This window comes from Mauremys reevesii, linkage group 6 (assembly GCF_016161935.1).
Source record: "Mauremys reevesii isolate NIE-2019 linkage group 6, ASM1616193v1, whole genome shotgun sequence".
Taxonomy (NCBI): domain Eukaryota; kingdom Metazoa; phylum Chordata; order Testudines; family Geoemydidae; genus Mauremys; species Mauremys reevesii.
This window is the reverse complement of record NC_052628.1, coordinates 41,921,811-41,947,694: the sequence shown is the minus strand read 5'-3', so window position 1 is coordinate 41,947,694 and position 25,884 is coordinate 41,921,811. Positions and strand designations below refer to the sequence as shown.

The 25,884-nt window shown below is 40.2% G+C and overlaps 1 protein-coding gene across 1 annotated transcript in view; it reads left to right on the top strand.

The window, feature by feature from the left end:
* The window catches only part of LOC120408233 (cardiomyopathy-associated protein 5-like), a 46,369-nt gene that overhangs the window by 3,578 nt on the left and 16,907 nt on the right, over positions 1–25,884 (top strand). Inside the window, exons 2-8 of the mRNA XM_039544937.1 lie at positions 2,421–2,516; positions 3,202–3,435; positions 5,187–5,209; positions 7,832–7,953; positions 13,752–13,901; positions 15,895–16,041; positions 21,119–21,266. Coding sequence (XP_039400871.1) covers positions 2,421–2,516; positions 3,202–3,435; positions 5,187–5,209; positions 7,832–7,953; positions 13,752–13,901; positions 15,895–16,041; positions 21,119–21,266 — 920 coding nt within the window. The remainder of the gene's footprint in view (positions 1–2,420; positions 2,517–3,201; positions 3,436–5,186; positions 5,210–7,831; positions 7,954–13,751; positions 13,902–15,894; positions 16,042–21,118; positions 21,267–25,884) is intronic.

The following is a 25,884-nucleotide window of genomic DNA, read 5'->3' as shown; positions in this document are numbered from 1 at the left end:
AGGCTTTAGCCTGATTACAAAACATGGTTAAAATCTTACCTTTCACTACACATTAGACTCATGTTTTTTTAATCAGTTCCTTCATTTGGTTGTAGTGGTAGTGCAGACAAGCTCTTATTGTCTTCGGGGGGGGGAGGGGAGGGCGGCGAGAAGTGCCTGATATGGAGCCTAAATGTACACCACTGTTGATGTTTTAAAAAATTTGCGTCCAGCCTCTATCATAGCAATTGTCAGATCTATCCAATATAAAAGGTTGAAACAAACTCAAAAATAAGGGTATGAAATTAAAATTCCCTCATCCATAATTCTAGCAAGCCTATTCTTGCCAGTGTTACAATTTAGTATTATGATAGGTATACATTAATTAATATACTATGTATAATGAATGCATCCAAATACTCCTACAATATAAATACTTGTGAAAACACTTTTCACTTCTCTAGAAACTTGTCTATGTTTAATTGAAGTTTGGATCTGAAAAGTGACTGTAAAAAGTGGTATTATGAGGTCTAATCTTTATCTTCTCATTTATTCCATATCAAAATTGCTCAGTTTACCAGTCAAAAGGTATTCCTTTTCTAGTTACCAGCTGTGCAATCTGAATCCAGCATCCAAAAGTCATGTTGTGTTTTCTGGATTGTGCACAGTCACCAGTAATAACCATTTTGCAATTGGAGATTTATTAAAAATTCTGAGCCATGTGCATCAGTTTTTAAGCAAAATTCCCTGTTGATTTCACCTTTAACTTGCACCTTTTTTCATCTCATTCTGGCCTCTTTACATGTAAGTTACTTTCACTCTCTTACTGACTGTTAAAACCAGGATGATTTACTAACATTAAATGTATACATTTCACCCTTGAATTTGGCCTGAAAGTGGATCTCTGGCATGTGTTCTATTGCACAAGTATATTATAACGCTAATTCAAAAGTAAGAATAAAAATTATTATAAGATGATGAAATACCGCCCTCAAATATAAATATTTATAAAATTTTGCAACTGTTAATTTTTCTTTTTCTCTGGTCTGTGCATGTACCACATTTTATCACTTTTTATCTATGGCAGTTCCTGCTTTGGCTGTGAATTATGATCAGCTGCCAAAATGTCACTAATAAAGTCACAGGTCTGAAGTCTTCCCTGGTGTAGTTGCACTGAAGTCAGTGGAGTTATTCCAGAGATGGATATGTCCCCTGATGTAATTCCCTGGCTGTGGAACTTGGAGATACAGTTAGTAATTAAATCTGGCCACAACACATGTCTGACTTCACATGATTTCTACCAGCCAAAGCTCATGTTACTTTTAGATTGTCTATGTGTAGTTCTTGCTACTCACACAGATATAATTGCTAAGGAAATAAGAAGACAACACAACGCTCACCTTCTCAGCTTTTGGCATTAGAGCAGAAATTCATGTTAAGTGAAATGAGCTGTTAATCTATAAAAACTGACAGAGCCATTATCTTCACAAACAAAATTTCACATTGGGATCTCAAAGTGATCAATCCTAAATATTTATCAATTTAACATTAAATTTTACAATAGAATATGATATTTATAATTCAGAGGTCACGTGGTATTTTTTCAAACACGTTTTGGATGTGGAAGTTTGCCAAACTGTAGGAAGCTGCTACCAATCTTCCTCTAACCTTCCATTCAGAAGTATACAAATTGATTAAAACCAAGTGCACTTATGAAATATAAATTGCATATGAGCAGATGGCCAACTCTCTCAAGGAAGGTCAAGAAGGACTGCTGCATAGAGAGACAGCTCTATTATTATTATAATACGTGGTCAATGTTGTCTTTATTGAGCAGGTTTTAGAAGACCAAAATGAAGAGAGCCTTATTCCGTATTGCTTGCACACCTAAAACAACCAGTGACTTTGATGAGAGTTTTGGAATGCAAACGGAATGCAAGTTCAGACCTTCAGTGCACAGCAATACATACATAGTTTTAAATTGTATATATTTATTTAAGATATTTAAAAGTGAACCTCAGTAACATCTATATTTATGTTTAGTTCCCTAGATACTTTATTGCATAGGCTAGCCCGTAACAATTACTTGTGTTCTTTTCTCATTGTGGGCCTGATCCTGCAGTCTCTGGAGCATTCCTGTGCAGTGCTGAGTGCCCTCAAATTCCTGCACAGCCAGTGAGAATTGAGGGTGTGAAACACCTCATATAAGCACCTTGAAGGATCAATTATTATTTCTTCTTTGAAGTTGGTATTGTACCTTTTCCAACCACTATTCCTGTGTTTGCCTTTCTAGTCATGTTGAAGCTATGAAATTAATTTTAACAATTGTTCCAATAATATCTAGAGGTGAAACATTACATATATATTTTATGTGAAAGCTTTATAAAGCAGTATTTCCCAAGCATCATATTTAGAAAATTGCTGCCACTTTTTTATTTCAGGATCAATTAGACGAATTTCTAGGAGAGTTACAGCAAAGGTCAGTGAAGTTTGAGGAGTTGGTTAGTGAAATAGAATCCCTGTTTAATTCTGTTGAGGTAAGTCTAATATCTACACTACTGTTTTCGTTCCTCCTTCAATATTGGCAGTCTTTTAAGGATATTTTATACTGTTTTGTAGTTTCATGTTATCATTTTCACAGGAATTGTCTATTTCACTAGTCCTTAAACAAAGTTTCCTTACTATGAGTGATTAACTGAGAATAATATATAGTTGCTTTACTATACAGAGCTGCTGCACAGTGAACACTATGTGGGCTATTGTGATAGCACTTTCAATCTGTTTCGTTTAATTTTTAAACTTTTACATGGATCAACACTTTCAAATGTTGGATACCTAAAGTTAGGCACCTAAATTCATGTTCAGGCATCTAACTGAGTGGTCTGATGCCCAGAGGTGCTTAATACTTGTAGCCTATGTTGATTTCAATAGGAAATTTGGAAGTTCAGCTGCTTTGAAAATAAGGCTTCTTATTTAAGTGCCTAACTACAGAAACCTTAACTTTAGGCACTCAAGTTTGAAAATGTTGGCCATTGTTTTTAAAGTATTTACCTAATAATATTTCTTATACGTGAACTTGCTTAGATAATTACATACATCTTTTTGTAAAGATGCCAAAGGCCGCCAGACTAATAGTTGGTGTTTACATAATTTAGAGAGTTTTAGGTACATTCATTCACTGATGTAGTTTTACTTCTCAGATTTTCATGTTTTATTTTCCAGGAAAATAGTAAAAAAAATGAGCAGGTTTTAGAAGACCAAAATGAAGAGATCGTTAAGACAGTGATAGCCCAGTATGATGAGATGTCCCAGAACTTTGAGGAAGTGAAGAAAATGAAAATGGAATACTTGTATGACCAGATGATTAACTTTCAGCAAAGTATTGTTGAGGCGAAGGAAACCTTAGAGACAACTGTAACGGAAACTGAAGAACTTGATGATGTTGTTTTCCTAAATGTAAGTATGAATTACATTCATAACAGAAACCTTAATGATATTAGTCACATATGGCATTTGATATAATATCCTCAGACCTACTTTGTCTTCTGAGGTAAATTAATTCTGAAACCTCAGATACACCAGTCTGGAACTGCTGGGTCATGTGAAGGTTCAGAAAAGAGGTCAAAGAATGATCTGTCATGTGGAAAAGTGCCTCACAGTGAGACACTAAAGGAACTCAGTCTATTTAGCTTATTGAAGAGCAGGTTAGGAAATGACTCAGTCACAATCTATAAGAAGCAGAGAGAAGATTTCTGTTATGAAAGGATTCTTAATTATATCAAAGGATGGTGTAACAAGAAATTGGAAGGAAATGGTAATTGAAGTCGGAAGAGTCCAAACCGGGAAAAAAAGACCCACATTTTTAACAGTCAGGATAACTAACCATTGGAACAGATTACCGAGATTTGTGGTAAATTCTCCATTACTTACAGTCTCTAAATGGTTTGTGGGTTAGATGCAGGAATCACTGGCCAAAATCTATGCCCATAGGAATGCACAGTTGCTGCAAGAATTGTCAGTGACTCGGTGAGTAGCACTTCCCCCTCTGTGTCAGTACTGACTCAATGCCCATCACAATATCTGGGGGCATGTGCCACTAGATATGCCATGTCTCATGTCAGATGTAAAAATGGGTCCCTAACTATGTGTGGTTGTTAAAGATCCCAGTATTGCCAACTCTCGTGGCTTTTCTGCGACTTACATGATTTTGGCTGGGGCTGGACCCAGTCTCTCAATAATGCAAGAGGCTCCAGCTCTCTAGTGAATTGGCGCTCCCTGATTAGTTGCTGGCCTCACTTGTCTGCCCCCAAGGCAGAATCACCAGTCATCTGCTACAGGCAGAGCCCTCTCCTCCCCTCCCCACAACATCCTGAAGCCATTCTCATAGCAGGCGGGGAGGGAGCTTAAGGGTAAATCTACATGGCAAAGAAAAACCCATAGCCCTGGGGGCTAAGCTGATGGGGTTGGGGGCTGGATGGGGCAGAATTAATTGCTGGGCAGGGGATGGGCAGACATGTAAGTGAGACAAAAAGGCTAAAAAGCCCCCACAAAATAGTCTTTTTTTATTTAAAAAAAGGCACGATTTGGGGGGGCAATCTCCTAATTTTGGGGGTCTTTAACTTCTGATTTTTGATCTTTTGAGGCTGGCAATGCTGAGCTCCTCTGGCCCTTTCTATAAGGAATGGAGGGTTAATCCTGATCAGTTCTGTGTCCTCTTTGTGCTGCTAAAGAGACAGCTGAGGATTCCCATGACATGGGAGTATTCCCAGCTCAACTGGTGTAAAGATCATGGAGCTTCTAAGGGTCAGCAATGTGGAGGCAATTTTGGTCTTGGAATTTGGACCCTAATGTTTTAATGTAGAAATTATATCTCCTCCTGTAAACGTAACTTACAACTTGTTTCAGCAAAGTAATTAAGCCTTCTGCTTCAAGTGAAGCAGGAGTAATGAAAACTGACTAATCATGCTTAAAGCTAGGCAGGTGCTTAGGTACCATGCTGATTCATTCATGGCCTTAAAGAGGGGAAAATACTTGGAGACCTAAATTCTCTGGTGGTGCGTATGGGAAAATTTCCAGTGAAGTTCATGAAGTGGTGCTTATTTACATCAACAGAAAAGAGCAGACTCGGTCTTGAAATTACGTGCTTTAATATTATGTTGACTTCTGTTTTTTATTGTTAATACATTCTTTTCCCCTTTCTCTATTAGTTATATAAAGAAATGAATAAAAGGTATATGAAATGTGGTTTAGGTGCATTGTAGTGAATATTAGGAATAGCATGTTTGGCTATTTAATTTAATACTTTCTAGCTTTATTGAAAGCATGCTTCCAGTATAAATATCTGCTTTTAAAAACACCACAAATAATAGTCTGTGAAGAAATCTTACACTTGTTACTGTAGCTGACAGCTTTTGAAGGGTTTTGCATGTGTTTTATAATTCATAATTTAAATAATAATAAATATAGCTTTTTTTTAAATGTCAGATCACTTGGAATATTCTGCATAGCCATTCTTAAATAGCTGCTGCTTGTAATTATATAAGAGCATTCTGATGATGCTTAGATTTCTGCCTTAAATACCCTGTTTTGAAGTGTTCATATTTTACTGGTGTAATTTCCATATGAGATGAAATCTTAATGAAAATCATCCAACATGTCACTTATATGGGTGGAACTGCTGGGATAAATTCAGAGCTAGTATAAATGGTTGCAACTCTAGTGAAGTTTGAATTTGACTGTTATTTCATCTGTGTTTGTATCCTCCCTCCCTCCCCAAACACACACACCAACAAAACCCCCAAACCCATAATCAAACCCTTATTCCCTATCTGATTTGCCACTGAGCGTTCCGTTTAGTGGGACTCATCCTGATGAGAGAGAATTTAATCTTAAAATCATTTGCCATCTGCTAAAATCTGCACAAGTTATCTCTTATTATTCATAAAGCCTGAACCCGCAGCCCTTTTGTGCACAACAGTGTTATTGAGTGAAATCCTGGCCCCACTGAAGTCAATGGCAAAACTCCTCTTGAAGTGGGGCCAGGATTTCACTTATTGACTTAAATGGGAGTTATGTACCGATATGCGCCCCATATGATTTATCGGTACTGAAGTCAATGGTACTTAGTCATGCGCTTAAAGGTATGCATGTGCTTAAAGTGTTCAGCTGGATTGGGGCCCAGGTAAATTGTATGTGGCCAATTCAGGGACATACTGTAAAATAGTAAGTTTTTTTAATAAGAAATATCAAATTGGAAATTTCTATATGTAAGTAAAGGGTTATTTTTTAAGTGATGCTCAAAACATCCTTTTACATTTCTCATTATTCATGGGATTTGTGCTATGAAATCATGTGGCATAAGAACGGCCATACTGGGTCAGACCAAAGGTCCATCTTTCCCAGTATCCTGTCTTCCGACAGTGGCCAATGCCAGGTGCCCCAGAGGGAATGAACAAGTGTCATCAAGTGATCCATTCCCTGTCATTTATTCCCAGCTTCTGGCAAAAACAGGGTATGGACACCATCCCTGCCCATCCTGGCTGATAGCCATCAATGAACTTATCTAATTCTTTTTTGAACCCTGTTATAGTCTTGGCCTTTGCTTTTTTGACTGCGGCTGCATATTGAGTGGATGTTTTCAGAGAACTATCCACAATGACTCCAAGATCTCTTTCTTGAGTGGTAACAATTAATTTAGATCTCATCATTTTATATATATAGTTGGGATTATGTTTTCCAATGTGCATTACTTTGCATTTATCAACATTGAATTTTATCTGCCATTTTGTTGCCCAGTGACCCAGTTTTGAGAGATCCTTTTGTAGCTCTTCGCAGGCTGCCTAGGACTTAACTGTCTTGAGTAGGTTTGTATCCTCTGCAAATTTTGCCACTTTCCTGTTTACCCCTTTTTCCAGATCATTTATGAATATGTTGAATAGGACTTGTCCCAGTACAGACCCCTGTGGGACACCCACTACATTAAAATTGTATACCAGCATGTGGCAATCTGTCCAATTACTTGTATATTGTAGATTATTGAAAAGTAGGCTATGCAAAAATAATTTTCAAGGATTTTTATTGCATGTTGTTTACTAGCATTAGCTTACGTATTAAAATTAGTTTGTTTTGTGCATGAACTAGATTATTTTACTTGATTGTATCTGATTTACTAAAAAACGCGAAGAAAAGGGTTTATATAATGCTGCACGTCTTTCTCAAGAAAATTTATTTTTTATTACATATATCCTGTTAAAACTGTGAACAACTAACAACTTCAGTGTAAAAACAAATGGGGTTGCTCGACTGCTTTGTAGAAAGAATTATTTCATTTCCTTGGAGCTGCTTTTGCCTCAAAGTTTAAAATATGTTGCTGTTTTTCATAATGAACCAAGCAAATAAGGGCTAATTGAGTCCAATCCATTTTCCTTTTTCTTTTTTTCTCCTCATAACCAGCTGCTTTACATTATGTCTCTGAAGTCAACTTCCTGTAGATAGATGTAATTTTCTGTAGCCTTTAAATATACAAAGGGACAATGTCAATAAGCTTAAACCCCATATTCTTGAGGGCCTTACTGTGAACTTCATATCTAAACTTTCCCACAGTTCATGAGTGTACAGATTTGTGTCGTTAGATTGGGTTCATCTTTACTGCTAAGATATCCTTGAACTAATTTTAAACATTGTACCCCTTAGTTAACGTCCAAGGTTAGGAAGTTTTCTTCTCTTTGCTTGTTGCTCTTAAATCCATGGGAAATATTTTGAGCAGTGCATGTCACATGTTGTTCATCTTTGAGCTTTGGAAGCTATGTAATACTACAGGGATTTATTTGGATATATATTTTCTTCCCAATAGGTTACTTTCGGCAATGGATAAATCTCTCTCATTAGAAAAAATGCCCAGTGCATTTTCACTTTTTGACCATTATGCAGACGCTTCAGTGAGAAGTGACCAGAATACCTTAAAATGTGTTGCTGGTAAGAATCTATGGGTGCATCCTGTGAAAAATAAACATTTTCGCAAAGCCCTGGAATTTATAGAAAAGTAAAATTAGAATGTGCTTTGAAAAAAAAAGTTTAGAGTTGTGAGCCTGTGTAATTAGCAATCAGAGCTGAATTTGAAATGAAGTCTAATTGTGCACAAGTGCTTGGTTTATTGCTGGGCAGGGGAAAAGGTAGCGCAGGAGAAAACACTAAAATGTCTTGTTTATTCTAAATTCTAATCACCCTTTACAATACCTGTTCATTCCAAAGTGAAAATCTCATATTGGCATAAATCCTGTGTAACACTCTCCATGCTAAGTAAGCCCCATGGTGCCCATGTGTGGGGTCACAAATACGGCAGCCATTCAGGGTGTGCTTCTGACCCACCTCCTTGCTGGGGAAGCAGGCCTCTGGAGTGGAGAGAAAAGTTGGGGGTGGACTGAAAAAGGAGGCTACTGGATGTGTATTTATGTGGATCTAGTGGTTGGAAAACTTATCCACATATGGATATGAAGGAGCAGTGGCTACAGTAGCTGGACCCAGCCTACTCTGTAGGCAAGGGCAGTGACTATGGAGGGTAATGGGGTGTATTCCATCTCCCCAGCCCATGCTTAGTTCACAAGCCTGTTCAGTTTAAACTAAAGCCTGTTTAGTTGCGCTTTGTGCCATATGTGTGTGTGAATTTTACCTATGAAGATCATCCAGATCTGACCAGCAGTCATGGAAGTTGAGAGAATAAACAAGCCATGTTTGTCTACTGGCCATGGTGTATCAGCTTCATCCATTACTAGCTTTCTTTTCAGTTTTATGATTTCTGAGAACTAACAGCTCAGAATCAGCATAGTTCTTTGCAGCAAGCCACCTACTCAGCTTCCCTCCTGTCAGCACCCTGCCAACCATTCTCTTCATCTTTTCAAAACATATTTTTAAATGTTGTTTCAAGAAATAAGAAAATTAAATGTATTTAGATGTATCAAGGCAATTCTGTATTCAAGCGATGGTCTGAGTGCTGGCGCCCTAACCCAACCCAACCCCATGCCATTGTAGCTTTAAAAAAAAGTAACTTACTAGGAAATCTCTAGCAGTTTTTATTAAAGATTTAGAGCAAATTTCCTTTGATGCTATTATTCAGTTTATAAACTGACCCTTCCAATCCAGCAGGCAAGTCCCACCTTCCCACTCTGACTGCCAGCTAATGGCAAGGAGGTAACTGATGGAACAGATTTGCTTTGCCTTTGTTTTGTGTTTGCTTTCCACAAACACTTGGATTAAAAACCAGTTAGTTTCCTAAAGTTGCTGAGATCTGCTTTAACCACTGTGTCCAATCAAAACCAAACAGCACATCCAACCAGGGCTGGATTTGCACTGACAAACTAGGGGTGAGGGGCTCTAGCTCCCATTTCCAGTTCCCAATAACCCAGCTAGCCCCCTCCTATATTTCTCTCCTTCCCTTTTTCCTCCATATAGTCTTTTCCCTTGCTCTTCTGCACTGTCTCTCTACATTCCCTTGAAACTAAACCTGTGATATAAACAGAAGATATCATCTCTTCCTCTTTTTTCTTTTCCTCCATACCTTTTAATGCTCTCTCTCCCTTAGCTCCCTATGCAGTCTAGCCTCTTTCTCTTCCTATCTAATCCTCCTTTTTGTGCTGTCTCTTCTGTGACTTTTGCATTGCTCACCTCTGCTGCATCACTCTATTCTATCTATTTAAAGTACTTATATGAAGCCCATTACTATACCATCTGTGACTGTACCTCGCAGTCTTTATCTATTTATCTTTGCAAGTAGAGTGTTTGCCAAAATATACACATTCGGGTCGACTGAAAATTTAGCAAATTTATGCTGAATTTACCAAATTCTTTCAGTTGAAAAGAAACCCAAATATTTTCGAGTTTTTCAAATCACCAGAACATTTTTGTTTCAGGTTAATCCAAAGCTTTTTTTTTTCTCTGATGTTTTTTGAGCCAACTAGCAGAAAAATATATTCATCCAGCTCTAATCTCAACACCTCTGAGAGGTAGGGAAGTGCTATTATACTCCTTTTACAGTTGGGGAACTGAGCCACAGAGAGGCTAAGTGACTTGCCCAATGTCAGACAGGAAGCCTGTGACAGAACAGGGAATTGAACCAGGCTCTTCCCAGTCGCAGGTGCCAGAACAACTGGACCATACTTCTTCCACTTCTTTGTCAGTGCACTGACACGGAAATGAAATTTCCTCAGATCTTGATCTTTGAAGTCCTCTCATCCCCTGCACATGCGTGTGCGTGCACACGCTCACTCTCTCTCTCTCTCTCTCTCTCTCTGTGCTGTATGGTTGATAAAATAGCAAAAATAGATTTTTTTCAGAGTCTTTTCACCCAATCAGAAAATTCTCCCCAAGAGCTTCCCACCCAGTAACTGTCTCCTTCACCCATTTGTCTCTTCACTTAATCCACTCTCTCAATAAAGGCCTGGGACCATAGATAAACCTTGCAGCATACCCAGAATGTAATCAAATCTGTCAGGAAGAAAAGGAGGGAACAAATTCCAAGGTCAAGGACGTGTCACTGATAAAAACCTGCCACCAGCCCCTGCTGTTTAAACCAGGTTACTGTTTGACTCCAGCACTTCCACTGATTGCCACTTTCTGCCAGGGATACTATGAAAGGAGGGGGAAACTGACCATTCTCCCCATTATACTGACCTTGTGAAAACCCCTCTATGGAATGCTATCTGTTTGGGTCGTCTTGGTTTTACTGTGAGCAGAGAGAGTAGAACCAGGGATGAAATGATCTATGCGACAGCTTGTCACTGAAAACTAGAGTTGGTAGAAATTTTTTTGATGGATTATTTTTTCATCAGAAAATGCCATTTCATTAACATAGAAACTTTCCCTGGAAACTTGTCAGTTTTGATTACATTTTATTTCAGGAAAAAAACTTCGACATGAAGCATTTTGATAATGTCAGTATATTCCATTTCAACATTTTCTGAGGGGAATATATCAATATTTTGTTTTGAAATGACTTTTCAATTTGAAATTTAATTCTATATTATAAAAAACAAAGTTGATATTGAATGAAATATTTTGATTTAATACAAACTAAATGTTTTGATAGACTTGAAACAACAATTTTTCAAAAAATTTCATTGTTTGGGAAATTTTGAAATGTTTTGTTTTCATTCTAATTTTGGAACAGAAACAGATTTGAAAATTGCATCATTTCCCATTAAATAGGAATTCTGGTTTCCATACAACTCTACTTAAAACCCACAATCATTTCCCCACTGGACACAATTAGAAGACAGGCTCTTCTAGATGCAATAAAAAAAACCCCAAATCTGGTTTGCTTTTAGCAACTAAAGGGATGATTTTTTCAATGACAGGCAGATGTATTCTTACTGTAGCTCTCGGTATAAATCACAGGAAAACAGCTAGCATCAGCATCTACTTTGTTAATGCCACAGGCGATCATCATCATTAGTCGGAAGATAACTGAAAAGAGCAAAAGCTTTCTGCTTAGATCTTTATAGAATCCATGTAACATGGAAATTTACTGGGTAAATGAAAAAACAGTGCATATTTTTGTTCTGTGCAATCAGACTATTTAATGGTGAGATATGGTTTTGTCTTCCATTGACTCATAATCCTGAAAAATAACCATCTCATGAGGGCTGGTTCCATTTGGATCAGCAGTCAAACTTTTGGGTGCTTATCTGAGGATTGTGAGGACTTTGTGGCATCCCCAATCAGGTGTCAGATGATATAGGGTTCAAAATCAAAGTATGGCAGCCTTGCAGCTCAAGCAGAGTTCTATGTCTGCCCCCTGAAAGGATTATCTCCCCACAAAACATCTGTCATCAGATGCTCCTGGTGTGGTGCTATGTTCTGTTCAATGTTGATATTAATTGGCTGTGTGCGTTTGTTCCCTCTGTGTGCTGCCCCAGCTCTGCAGATCGCTGGCACAGCAGACCCCAAGAGAACCCCCAATGACCACAGACTCTAGTAAGGTACGAAGGCACCTGGGCCAGGTTTATTGTCAAACGAAGCACAGTAATAGTTCCCTCTAGACTCTACTCTACAGGACATACTACAAATATGTGCCCCCTGGCAATGGACTCAGCTCAGTCAGTGGCGGGACTCTCCATTGTTCCCTAGGCTGGACAAAGACACCGTCCCAGGGATGCATTCTTATACACAGGTACAAACAAGTTACACATCACTCCTGACGTATTGAGGTTCAACCCTTCTACGAAGCAAGGTACAACCCCTCTACGTAGTAAGGTGCTGCCTCTCACCTTGTACATGTTGGTTCAAACAAAACAACTCTATCCATCATATTACCCTTTTGGCCCTGTCATTGGGATGGATCAGCTTGTTCCTTGTTATCTGTGTGGAGTGTACAAGTATGCGAATGTTCTGATATCTGGTGTCCAGTACCTTTTAGGTATGTCTCTTTTTGCAGCATCAGCCCTTTCCTTGTCAGCTTCTGTGAGCAGGGCCTGCCTCTGGCTCACAGCTTAACTTTGTGTTATGTTAGCAAAGTCTTGACCATTACTTTAGTTCAGGCCTTAGGCCTCCTACCGGGCCTCTGATAAGGGTTTATGTTTCAGGGCCTCATCTTACTACAACACCCCTGGACATCCAGGGAACAGTTCAACAATAGTGAGACTCCAAAGAGTCTCTCTCTCTCCACGCTGTTAAGTTCTGAGCCCTGGAGGACAGAGCCCACTTAGCATCGTGTCCAAGCAGAGTCTGTTCCTCTCTGGGAGTAATGGCCTCTCCCATAGTTCACATCCTTTCTTTTAAAGACCTATTGCTCAGCTGTCACCTCTCCCTCTAGAATTGACAGACTGTACAATCTCTTCATGGTATGACAGGTACTTTTCCTAGATTCCAAGGAATCTTATCAACTATTTCTGCCCTTGGCTGGCAGTGGCGTACATCCACTCCTGCCTCTGAAACCTGGCTCCCTTCTTCAGTAGGTTTCCACTTCCCACTAACTAGCTCTAGTGTAGTATTTCCTATGAACAAATGTTTCTCTTGTCTTCTTGGTTGGTCTCCTGTTCAGCAGGTGCTGTCCTGTTATAATCTCTCTGTTCAGGGCAAGGCCAGTTCCACACAAATTGCCTCTTCCAAGAGGCAGCCTACTTCCCTCTCTAATACAGTGCAATCCACAATAGTAACCCTCCTGCTGGGCTTTCTGATCTGACAGCTTAAATTATAAGAGGCACTTTGAGGCTTCAGCAGAATTTATGCCTCAGAGTGCACTACAAAGTAGTAGATGCCTGAGCACGTGGACTCACTCTCTTCTATTAAGGTTAATAGACCTCATGGGGAAAGGGCAGGGGAAGGGATGATGCCCATGACATTTTACTACATTGCAGTACATACCTGATAGCTTTAAGTTTTAAAGGTATCACTGGACTCAATGGTGGAACACGGGTTCCCATATCACCGAAGGGCAGACAGAGGCAGCCTGTATCTATTGATATCTAGATTGGGAGAAAGCAAGTTAGTGACCTGGGCACTCCTAAGGCTGACCGGACTCTGGGTTGGTGGGGAAGGTCCCACTTTACCATTCCCTGAAGAGGATGCTTGTAGCTAGTTGAAAGGAAGCTTATTGTCCTTATTCAGTCATTTGAAATAGTCCCCCTATTTTTTATTTTAATGACTCCTTAACTGGCTGTCATCTCAAGTATTCATAGTTAAAGGAAAATAAACCATCTGATTGCCTCATGACATGCATAACTGGAGTTGATGTGGTTCAATATGAGCAGTATAAATAACTACCAAAGTCTATCTTCCAGTTCCACAGACTCCAAAATTGCTACCTCAGGAACCAAACTCTGCTACAAGCACATCAATTGCAATCTATTGGACTGTGAGTGAAGGAGACATCATTGATTGCTTCCAGGTGTATTGCATGGAGGAGCCTCAACCGAACAAAGCTCAAAGTGGTATGTGACTTTTGAACCTGCATCTCACCAACATTAGTTCAGCATCTCAAATAAAATTATATCTAAAATGATCCTTAAAAATGTGGCTATTGCTATATAAAGGGGAAGAGCACAATATGACTGATCCTGAAGAGTTAATATTAACAGTAGTAAGGACAGATAATGCTGCAGATACAGATCTCCACCTCTGAAAATCAGGTGCCTGATTATGGATTTAGGGGTCTGGATTTATGCTCCCAAGTTGGAGAAATGTGTTCGGTGGTAACAAAGCAGGAAAAACTCAGCAAAAATGCAACATTTCAACACACAGGTGCAGATTTTTCAAAATGGCACAAAAATATTTTACTTTTTAAATATGTGAATTTGAGGTGCAATAAAGAAGTTTGTACAGTAAAAAAATAGACTAGTAAGAATTATTTAAAGTATTTGAATGTTGCTTAAACATTTTTTGTAAGATGTGCAGCGAATTAAATTCCTTTCTGAGAGAGTAAGTTACACAAGACAGAAATGAAGCCAAGATTCACAACTGTTTACAGCTGACGTATTACGAAAAATTTGGGGTCCAGTCCCTCAAAGCATTGAGTGCTCTGATATCCATTTGACTTCAATGGGAATTGAGGGCACTCAGCACTAGGGCTGATCTAGGGGTTAATCAGAACTTTTTTTCAGTGGAAAATTGGGTTTCCAATTAAACAAAATCTTCCAAATAAAATGTCTGCTTTCAGGAGCAGTGTTGTAGCCATGTTGGTCCCAGGATATTAGAGAGACAAGATGAGTGAGGTAATATATTTTATTGGCTCAACTTCTGTTGGAGAGAGGCGGGGGCGGGGGGGGGAGAGATAGAGAGAGAGACACACACACACACACAAGCAAGCTTTTCTTCTTCAGAAGAAGAGTTCTGTGTAGCTCGAAAGCTTCTCTCTCTCTCTCCCTCTGTCTCTCCAACAGAAGGTCCAGTAAAAGATATTATCTCAGCCATCTTGTCTTTACTTTCAGGAGAAAATTTCAATATGTAATTGAAAAAACAAATGCCCCCAACGAAAGAGTTTTCAATTTTGGCTGAATGCTAAAAATTTTCTTTTCAAAATAGTGCCACAGTACCTCATGGGAATTTTAATCTGAGTGTTTTATACTTACATTCTCCTTTATAGGCCAGGCTCTCTGGTTGGACTGTATCTCCCAAGATGCACCACAGACAGGGATTCCTATGATGCACTCCTTTACTCAGAGGGGAGAAGGAGATGTTTTCCACCCAGAGAGCAGCCATACTACAACTCCTGTGAAGCACTGCAGCACCATTTTAACTGGAAATATTTTGGTTTGTGATAAATTGCCAAAAAGTCTAAATTTTCTGTGGAAAGCAAAGAGAGTCATTTTTCTCTAAATTTCCTGCAGAAAAACACCCCTCTGTTTCTCAACCATCTCTACTGAACGCCTTGCAAGAAGAACTTAGCACATTTGCCTGTAGTAATCCCTTTGTATCTTAACTTTGCTTTTCTGCCGTTTTATTTGAGAGTGAATGGTAAAGAGTTAAAGCAATTTAAGTGCTAGAAGTCCTCCATGTTAATTAGCCAAGGGGGTGCTGAGCTATCTCCACAAATGCAGTGTGCAATAAAAAGCCAACTGGCAATTAAATTTGATGGTGCCCACCAGTGGCGCTTGAACAATTTGTACAGTGTGGGTGCTGAAAGCCATTGAACAAAACTGCAAGCCCTGTATATGATGGAAACCTCTTCAAGCCAGGGGGTGCCGCTGCACCCCTAGTTCCAGCACCGCTGATGACCACAAGTAAACCGTCCCATTATCTCCTTACTCTGCAGAACTCATTTAGTTCCTTCTTGACCATATTTTTGTGGCAAGTGTTATGCCTATTCTATATAAGCCCCGATATGATCGACTCCTGTTTGGTCAATATAAGAGACCCTAAACCGTACAAATTGTTTCTAACAGGTGTGCATTTCTCTAATGACCTGTATGTGTGTGCTTGTACTAGCCTTGGTGGAAGAATACAGAGTTACAGTGAAGGAGAGTTACTGCATTCTGGAAGACCTGGAGCCAGATCGCTATTATGGTGTGTGGGTCATGGCTGTGAACTATACAGGATGTAGCTTACCGAGTCGCAAATCCACTTTCAGAACTGGTAGGTATATTTTGGCATTTAAAGATTAGATCTCAGTTCCTGAGACAGTATTAACTAGACAATGCTATTAGAAATGTAGAGAAGTGTTTCACTGATTCCATCCACTAGATAATAGGCAAGTCACATAGTTTCCCTACCTGTAAAATGACAGCAATGTATTTACCACATGTGAAATTTGAGAAAACACAGAATTTAAAATGTCCCCAATTGTGACGTGTACTTGAGGCATTGGAATGGAATGATATTAGTTCAATTTCTGACTCTGTCAGAAATTGTGACTTTGGGAAAGTTGCTCAGTCGCTCTGTGCCTCGGTTTCTCATCTATAAAATGGGGATGATATTGATACTTACTTTTCTCCACCTTTTTTCTGTCTTGTCTATTTAAATGGTAACCTCTTTGGGGGGGGGTCTCTTATTATGTGTATGTACAGCACCTAGCACACAGAGGCCCGGAATTTGGCTGGGGATTCTAGGCACTATCGTGATATGAATAATAAATTATAATAACGGCAAGTAATTAGATAAGTATTATGTATTAGCTTCATTTGACAGATTAGGAAACTGAGGCTCAGAGTTTGTGACTTGCTTTCGGGGCACCATGATCTAGCAGATTAGGCATAGGTTTAGGAGTCCTGTGTTCTAATCCATGTTCTGACACTTACTTTGCTGGATGACTTTTGTCAGATCATTTAAACTCTGCAGGATGAGGAGGATTATTCAATTTCCCTATTGGTAAAACACGGATAATGATATTTACATGCTTTATAATGAAATAATGTTTATAAAGCACCAAGTATTATTGAGATCGCTTGGTGGAAGCTGTGGCTTTGAGTCCTGTACTTAATCCACTGAGCCACAAAGTTTTTGGATCCTCCTCTTCTCATCCTGGAGCATGTTAAGTCATAGTGCATATTTTTTACCAAAGATTTTTGCGAAAAATAACTGGAAAGAAAGTTCAGACTTCCCAAATTTTGTGAAAACCCACAGGTTTGGGGGTGCAAAATCCTTTACATTTAAATGGCCAAATAATTCACATGAATTTTCACAAAAAATGTTCTACCAGAGTTTTGTCCTGCCCTGATTTCTAATCTCTCTGAATCTGGCTTCTGGCAGCTAAATGTTATTTTTGGCATCAGGCTAAAGTGCAAACTAGTTGTTCCAGCTGGAAAGTCAACATACTTTTCACAAAATCTAAAGTTTTTTAAAAGACTAACTCTTTGGACTGTTATTTGTTTGATATTGTTTTATTTATGCCTGTCCCTTTTGGAAGCTGGATGATTTTTTTATATGAACTATTCACTCTGCTTCCATCTTTTGGTCACTGCCCATCCACCTGAAGAGAACTCCCTCTGGAGTCCATTGATGCTACATTCTGTAACGGGCTAGTGGTAATGTTGTATAGTGGAAGATACTATATCACCCTGCCCTCTCAAACACCTAGGGACAGCAAAATTATCACAGACAATAGAAACTAGTTCTCCAGCATATCAGTTCAGGGAACGACTGCTAGGTCACAGGTTGGAATATTCAGATCCTTTAAATCAGTGGTTTTCAACCTATGGTCCGTAGACTCTTGGGGGGTCCACAGACTATGTCTAAGATTTCCAAAGGGGTCCATTCACAATTTTGTATGGGTCTGCAAATGATTCCAGTCTATCTTGCCACTTAGACAAGTTTGCATTTACGATAGATGGTCCCTTATACCAAAAATCACAACAACGTTCAGGTTACTCTCAGTCCCAAAGGACCAGTCACTTACCCTAGGACAATTGCACTTTAGATCTTACACCTATAATAAACTAACTAAAGATGTATAAACTAAGAAAAAGCAAAGAGAGTTATTCCCAATATTAAAGCAGATAAACATACACACACAAATGAGTTACAGCCTAGGGCTAACCCAGACTAAGCAGCTGCGGATCCCTTGCTTACGCTTAGAAATCTTTGACCTTCAGAGTTCAAACAGCATAGAGAGTTTCTTTGTGTTAGGGATTTTTATTGCCTTCTCCCCCAAGTTCAAGATGATGGGATGAGTTCACACATTCGCCTCCTCTTCATGGGGGTGAGGGAGGAATACTATTAACAAAGTCTTTGTTCTTTGATGTTTCACAATGTCTCATTTGGTTACAATGGGCCTTCTTGATGGGCAGGCGCAGGACCTAACACCTTCTGTAGGAAGCCAGCATTTTACATTAATTAATGTTTCATTCTTGTTTGATTTATACAATTACAGAGGATTACAATGCAAACCCTTAATATAACCTTATAACGGGGTTCAGATGTTATAAATGAGATGAATACATGCAACTTCCTACAAGCGTTTCACAAAGACTAAACACAAAACACATTTTTATAACCGTAATACCTATTTTAACAATACTAACACACGGGTGAGCCAGACTGATTCCCAGCTATATATTGGTCAGTCTTCAGTTGAGGCCTATGGGCTTAGTATGAGCTGGCACCTGGTCTGCCAGCATCACACTGTTGCACAGTTTAATTCATAAAGTCATGGGAGTAAAAAAGACAAAATGGCCGAGAACTTAAAAATTGGATAGTAACAGACTGCATGATTCAGCCTTATGATATTCAGAATAAAAAGAGCTCTCAACCCTGCTTGTACCTGCTTGCATCACTTCACACTAACTCTACAGACATTTTAGGTTTCAGAGTGACAATTCCTCCTTGAAAGCTGTGGAAAACAGGCTGAGCCTTATAACATCCTGAGGGTCACCAAACCTGGTCTATTGTGGGCCAGTACGTGGAACAGATCATCATCTGGCATAAGGTAGCATGGCTCCATTGACATTAATGGAGCCACACAGAGTAACAACAGCTAAGGATCAGGCCCACTGACTTCTTGTTTTGGCATGACGCTTCCCAGGGTACCACCACCTGCCCTTAGAATGATGCAGTCTTGTCTGTGCCTGCTGTGGATCCACAAGCCTCTGGCATCACAAACACTACTTTTCAGCCCCCCCCCCCCCAGCTCCCTGCCCCCACTTTACAAGTTAGTGATAGGTGCTCTCCAACCCCCCGAGTCCTCTGATAATTCCCTGAAATGTCCAGCCCCTTATCTCATAGACTTTAAGGTCAGAAGGGACCATTATGATCTTCTAGTCTGACCTCCTGCACAACACAGGCCATGCAGTCTCATCCACCCACTCCTGTATCAAACCCCTGACCTATGTCTGAGTTATTGAAGTCCTCAACTTGTGGCTTAAAGACTTCAAGGTGCAGAGAATCCTCCAGCAAGTGACCCATGCCCCACGCTGCAGAGGAAGGCGAAAAACCCCCAGGGCCTCTGTCAATCTGCTCTGGAGGAAAATTCCTTCCTGACCCCAAATATGGTGATCAGCTAAACCCTGAGCATATGGGCAAGACTCACCAGCCAGACACCCAGGAAAGAATTCTCTGTAGTAACTCAGATTCCACCCCATCTAACATCCCATCACAGGCCATTGGCCATATTTACTGCTAATAGTCAAAGATCAATTAATTGCCAAAATTAGGCTATCCCATCATACCATCCCTTCCATAAACTTATCAAGCTTAGTCTTGAAGCCAGATATGTCTTTTGCCTCCACTGCTCCCCTTGGCAGGCTGTTCCAGAACTTCACTCCTCTGATGGTTAGAAATCTTCATCTAATTTCAAGTCTAAACTTCCTGGTGGCCAGTTTATATCCATTTGTGCAATATTACTAGTATTACCTGCTGTTCCCAAAGAAATAGTTCACACCAGCTTGCAAGATTCAGCTCAGGATCACCACATTGCTTAACACCACAGCACTTAGCCTTGTTTTCACTGTAAATATATCTGTTTATTATAATAGAACAGAAATCTCAATGATATTATTTTAGGGACCAATATTAATATTATCCCAGAAGTGTTAAATTCAGATCTTGGTAGGCTCACATGATGCCAGTACTTCACGTAGTGGAGAAAAGTTTGCAGAGAGAAACTGAGTGAGTAAACAAAATCACTTTCAGCCTAGAAAATAAGACCTTGAATCTGATAGGCTAATTCAGTACATTATTTCACACAATATTCCTTTAATCACTTGCAATCCATGTCCTCCTTCATGTACATTTTTCTATATGTGCAATAGGGTTTGTAGTCTTTGAGTTTAGGCCATAGGGAAGAGAAGTGTAGTATTAAATTTTGGTAGCTGCATTGCAACAATACACGGGACACAATTAAAGCAGCAAAGTTAGCCCTTTGCTACTACTCAGTTCTTCTGCATCATATTAATTTTTGTTATACAGTTGATGCAAGGGCTGCTGAAGACAGAGCTGTGGTAATCTAGGTATAACCAGACCCTATGCTGCTTCATGGGTCTATTCCTTAAAGCACCACATAAATGAGTGAAAAAAGTGTTTGAGATCATCTAAATCAGTGGTTCTCAAACTTTTTTACTGGTGACCCCTTTCACATAGCAAGGATCTGTGTGCAAACCACCCCCCCTATGTAAAAAAGTGTTTTTAATTTATATTTAACACCATTATAAATGCTGGAGGCAAAGTGGGGTTTGAGGGTGGAGGCTGACAGCTCGCGACCCCCCCCATGTAATAACCGTGTGACACCCTGAGGGGTCCTGACCCCCAGTTTGAGAACCCCGATCTAAATTAACTTGTTAAGGAAACTCTGAACTGCATGAATTTACGTAATGATTTCTCATGGGTTCTTTCTGGAGGGATTGAACTTGAGACCTTCAGCTCCAAAGCATAGGGCACAGAATAAATTGCACGTAATTCTTACTACTTTTTTTGGGGGGTAATGAGATGGGTAAAGTAAAGTGTTTTTCCTGATTAGCGTGCACCTCCCTTCCCCCCTCCCCCCCAAAAAAAAGATAACAGGGGATGGGAGAACATTATTGTAGTGGTGTTTACAGTTGTTTCCGCGCACATTATTTCCATCTGAGGAAAAATGATCTTTCTACACTAATTTAGTTTGTTTTTTTAGGATTGGTGACATATACATTTTGTAGTTGTCATTTCATTTCAATCTTCCTAGCATATATATTGCAGTTGCTGTAGCATTCTTCATAGTACAGCTAACACATCATTGTGTTCACAGCACCCTCTACCCCCTTACTAAAGGCAGAAGACTGTACTGTGTGTTGGGACACTGCCATCATCCGATGGAGCACAGCCAACTCAGAAGCAACAAAGTCTTTCACACTGGAGTACTGCAGACAGTACTCTCCTGAAGGAGAGGGTCTCAGGTCAGTCCCTAAGGTTTGAAATGTGGATAGATGAGATTAAATAGAAGTTAAGGAGCACTTTCCAGATCATGGATTATTATATAAGAGATTATGTAATTCAGGACAAAGAGAATAAAGAAGAAATCAGCTTCTGGGCCAGATGCTAATCTCTGATCTTAGATCGGGGGAAACTAGAAATATCATCATTTTATTCTGCTAAGCTAATGAACCCATTTACTTCAGACCCAAACCTGAAGTCCTTATGCAGTCTTTACTCAGGAAAAACTTCCATTGAGCTAGTCCTCAATTGGGAAATAAGAGATTAAGGGGCAAATTCTACCTCTTCCTCTTCAGCTATGGAGGGCCCCTTCCCCCTCCTTCCCAGCAGAACCAGTGCACTTGTGTTGCACAGAAAAGGGCAGGGGCTGGGAAGTCTGTATGTTTGCTTAAAAAAAAAAAAGATTTAAGGGACCTGAAAATCTGTTGTGGGGGATTCATCACTAGAGCATAGCAGAAGGATTCATTCATGTGATTTCTTTATTAAACACATCACAAGTATTAGTATGCTATTGGTATGGAGCTTTCCTATGTTAAATTGTAAGATTTACAATTAAATTATAAGCTTTCCTAAGACCTGATCCATCAATGAGTTCTGTGTGGGTGACCGCCTGGTGATTTCAATTGGGCTCTATGCTGGCACAGGGGTCTGTCTGTGCAAATCATCTTGCTATATCAAAAAAACTTGCATTGTAAGATCCTCAGGGCAGGGACCTAGTTTGCTATGTATTTATGCAGCACCCAGAACAATGGGGCCCCAGATCATGAGTGGGTTCAGATTCTAGATATTCTTGCAATGCAAATAATAATCATTAGTAATGCATGTACTCTAAAAATTACAATAACAGGCGTATCCAAATTGTGAGTGCACGCAACTTATAAACCATTTCTCCTAGGAAAATAATAATTAATCATCACTAATAAATAACCTTTCCTACCCCACCCCAAAAAAGGCTCCCCACAGAAAAACAAACCGACTCTTGGATTGGAGCTGGTTTGGAATTTTTTGACAATTTTTTTTTTATCAGAAAATGCCAATTTGTTGAAACCAAAAAGTTTTGTGGCAATGTACTGCTTTTGACTGAACTTTTGGGAAAAGTTTCTCAAGTCCAGAATGGAATTTCAGGAGGTGAGGAGAGGAGGGAGACCCAGCCCAGAAGAGTCCATGATGAGGTCACTCACCTGGGATGTCAGATACCCAGGTTCAAGTCCCTGGTCTGAATCAGGCAGAGCAAGGACTTGAACCTGAGTTGCTGATGTCCAACGTGACTGTTCTAGCCACTGGATGATTGGCTATTCTGGAGTGGAGCTATTTCTCTGTTTTTTCACCAAAACACTTCAAAGGGTCTTTGTTTCATCCTGACATGGAATGGGTCCATTTTCGAAATCTCAAATGTTCGTGGGTCAGCAAAACCATTTCCCACCCACCTCTGCTTACCATCCGTCACTTCAAACACAGTAGTGATGACACTGAGTATATACGTTGTCATCATCCATATCAAGGCACATATTTGTCAGGTGAGGGTAATAGGTTCCAATGACATCAGCACTGTCCCAGACTGCATTGACTTCAGTGTGTGTTCCCCATAACTGATTAGTATATTTTCTGTCCTCTTGTACCTGCCCAAAGGATGGCAACAGAGAGAATGAGAAAAAAAACAGGCCCCTCATGACCTTCCAGCCCCACATGATGCAGGGACAGTAAGGAAGACGGAGGTTTATACAGAAGGAAGAGCCCATTGCCCAAAGGCGTTTGGGGGAATAGTTTAATTGTTCTTAAAAATAACAGAAATGAATTAGGTGACACACAGAGGCAGTTGGTGATAGTCTCTAAGGAAAAGGAAAAACAAACAGGATAAATACATTTTAAAAGAATATTTAAATAGCCTGCAAGAAAAGTCAGTACCTATGTGCCAAATGTAACCCCCAGAGCTCTACAATGTAGACCATGGCTCCTTCTGACCTTTAAATGGGGCGTTGAGGCCTGCATAGACTAAATGTGCCAGCACATGATGCTTTGTCTTAATCCAAGCAGGAGGAGGAACAGGAGTTCTGCATGGCTGTTCCTGGTATGCAGGCAGCTGCAGCGTGCTCAGTTTCATACAAATTTTATGAGGCCCTTGAATTCCTGCCAATGTTGTCTTCAGTTAGGCAAAATGTGGTTGCTTCTGACCATACAGTACATGTTTACTCCAAGTTTACAAGTTTACTTGCAATTAATTGGAATAGCCTCTATTCTGCTCAACAGCAAAGCTGAAAATGTTCAGTTTTCTGTCATTGGTGAGCAAAATAAGTTCAGTGTGGAGCAGTTTGCTTGTGTGAAGATAACTGTGCCTACAAAATGACAGAATTGACTGACCCTCATTGTCAAGTATGCCTGTGCAAAATCTGAAATGTTCATGAGTCTATATATTACTGAATCAAATTGATATTTTGGCCTTTCTGTGACCAGAGTGAAATTTCAGAAAGGACAAAAAATAAAAGCAAATAGGGAATACATTTGACAGACACCACAGATCTTGGGGATAAGCCAGGCGCAGGCCATTTACACAGTGAACCTGTATCTCTAGTCCCATCCTGTTTTGCTCCAGCTCCATGAAGCCCAGAAGCTGCAGAACCCCCTTTCAAGGGAAATCCAAGAGGCCTGCCTCTTGGATTTCCCTTGAAAGGGGGTTCTGCAGCACCAATGGAAAGCCAATGGAAAGTTAATACAACTGCTAGGGTGTCCTGGGCATGGTGGAGGGAGCAGAGAATGAGGGAGGAGACATGGGGAAGTAGTGAGCAAGTTGGGGGTACAGGATGTGAATTGCACACTCCTGCTGGTATATGGAACTTACCAGGAAAAGGTAATACAGTCCTAGGCTACATTAACTTCTCTGCATATATCCTTCTGGGGATCCACCACAGACAAGGGGGGGGGTGTCTCCAATACACCATAGGGGGCTGGATCAGGTGCAAGTATACAGGGCCTACACGCAAATGCTTGTGGCCTTCTGCAGGTTCCAGGAGATCTACCAGGTATGTGGACAGGACCACACCCTTTCCTGTGGAGACAATCCTCACTCCCCAATGGGAGAGTGTGGGGGAATCTCTGCAAAGAAATCGGCACAGAGATTTTTCTCCCCAAATATTCCCACCCCCTTCAACTTTTCACCCGCATGCGGGATGATCTAGTGCAGAACCTTTTTAGTTCTCTGACAACAATCACTCCCTAACCTTGCTATTGTGGTGGCTGAAGATTTCCTACTGGCTGTGTGTAAACTCATGGAACTCCTCCTCAGACATCCTTGCTTTTCTTTAATCCTTTTCCAGGCTAAGTGGGCTTGAAATATTTCTTTTGATTTCTATACCACTGCTGTTTTCTCACAGTTCTGCTTTTTCTGAGTGGAGAAGTCAATGGAGCTATGGGTGGAAGATGGAAAATTTAGAGAAATATAGTCCTGGGATTAGCTGTGTGGGCTGTTCAGATAGAAACCGTGAGAAACCTGAGAGACAGAAATTAGTATGTTGTGAATTCATAAGAAGTGGAAATAATTGTGTTTGTGTTTTCCTGAGTGAATTTAATCCTTGTGATCAGTGTGAGATAGATACCCCTAGAGACAGAAATCTTCCATCTATGTGTAGAATAGCAGGACAAGCATCCCTGCCCATTGCCTTGCCAATATGTTTGAATCCTAAACTGGAGGGGACCACCTCTTGCAGCAAAAGAATAATACTGAGTCTCCAATGCCCATTCAGTCTTATTGAGACTGTCATGAACAGTGACGAGGGCCAGTTATGGTGACGATTTGGTGACATGGACACCTGTCCAGTCGGAAGTGGATTGAGACCACCAACTCCTTTCCCATAGGTCACTTACTGGCAAGACTTTCCCTCAGCACCATTGATCTGTGCTGGATTTCAGCTAGCACCCTGATGCCAAGTGGAACCTTCAGATGTCTATGCAATACTATACCTATCTACTGGCAGGAACACTAGCCTGGTAGAGAATGGACTACTTTGCTTGAGGCCACTCTCAGAAGTACAGTCTCCATAGAGAAGATGGGTCTGGGAATGATATAACAATGTTGTCCAGTGTTGAACAGTGCTGTGGAGATGTGAAAACTTGTGCATGCTGAGCAGTTGCATCTGCCTCTGCCACTGAAGTGAATGGCAGCTGTAGGTGCTCAGAACCTCTGACAATCATCCCTAGGTGGCTCAAGATGAGCATCCCAAAACAGTCATTCAAGATTAAGCAATGCTTGTAAAAAAAAATTGGGCCTAAATGATTTGCACGCATCACTGAAGAAGAGCCTGGTACTGTGTTCAGTTATATTAGCGCAATTCAAACTCCTTTAAGAAAGGTGTAGATGGGCAGATAAGCAGGCCTGAAGCACGTGGCACAGCTGGAAATGGAACTCCAATTGCCACAAGACCATCCAGCCCTCTTAGTGGGCCCAATCCTGTGAGGTGCTATACTTGCAAAACGTTGTGTGCATTCAGCTCTCACCACAGATATCAATGATGTCAGCACAGCTCTAGATATTGGGTTCCACTGGTGGATTGTTTGGAAGGGAAAATAGCTATTTAAAATACAGAGGGG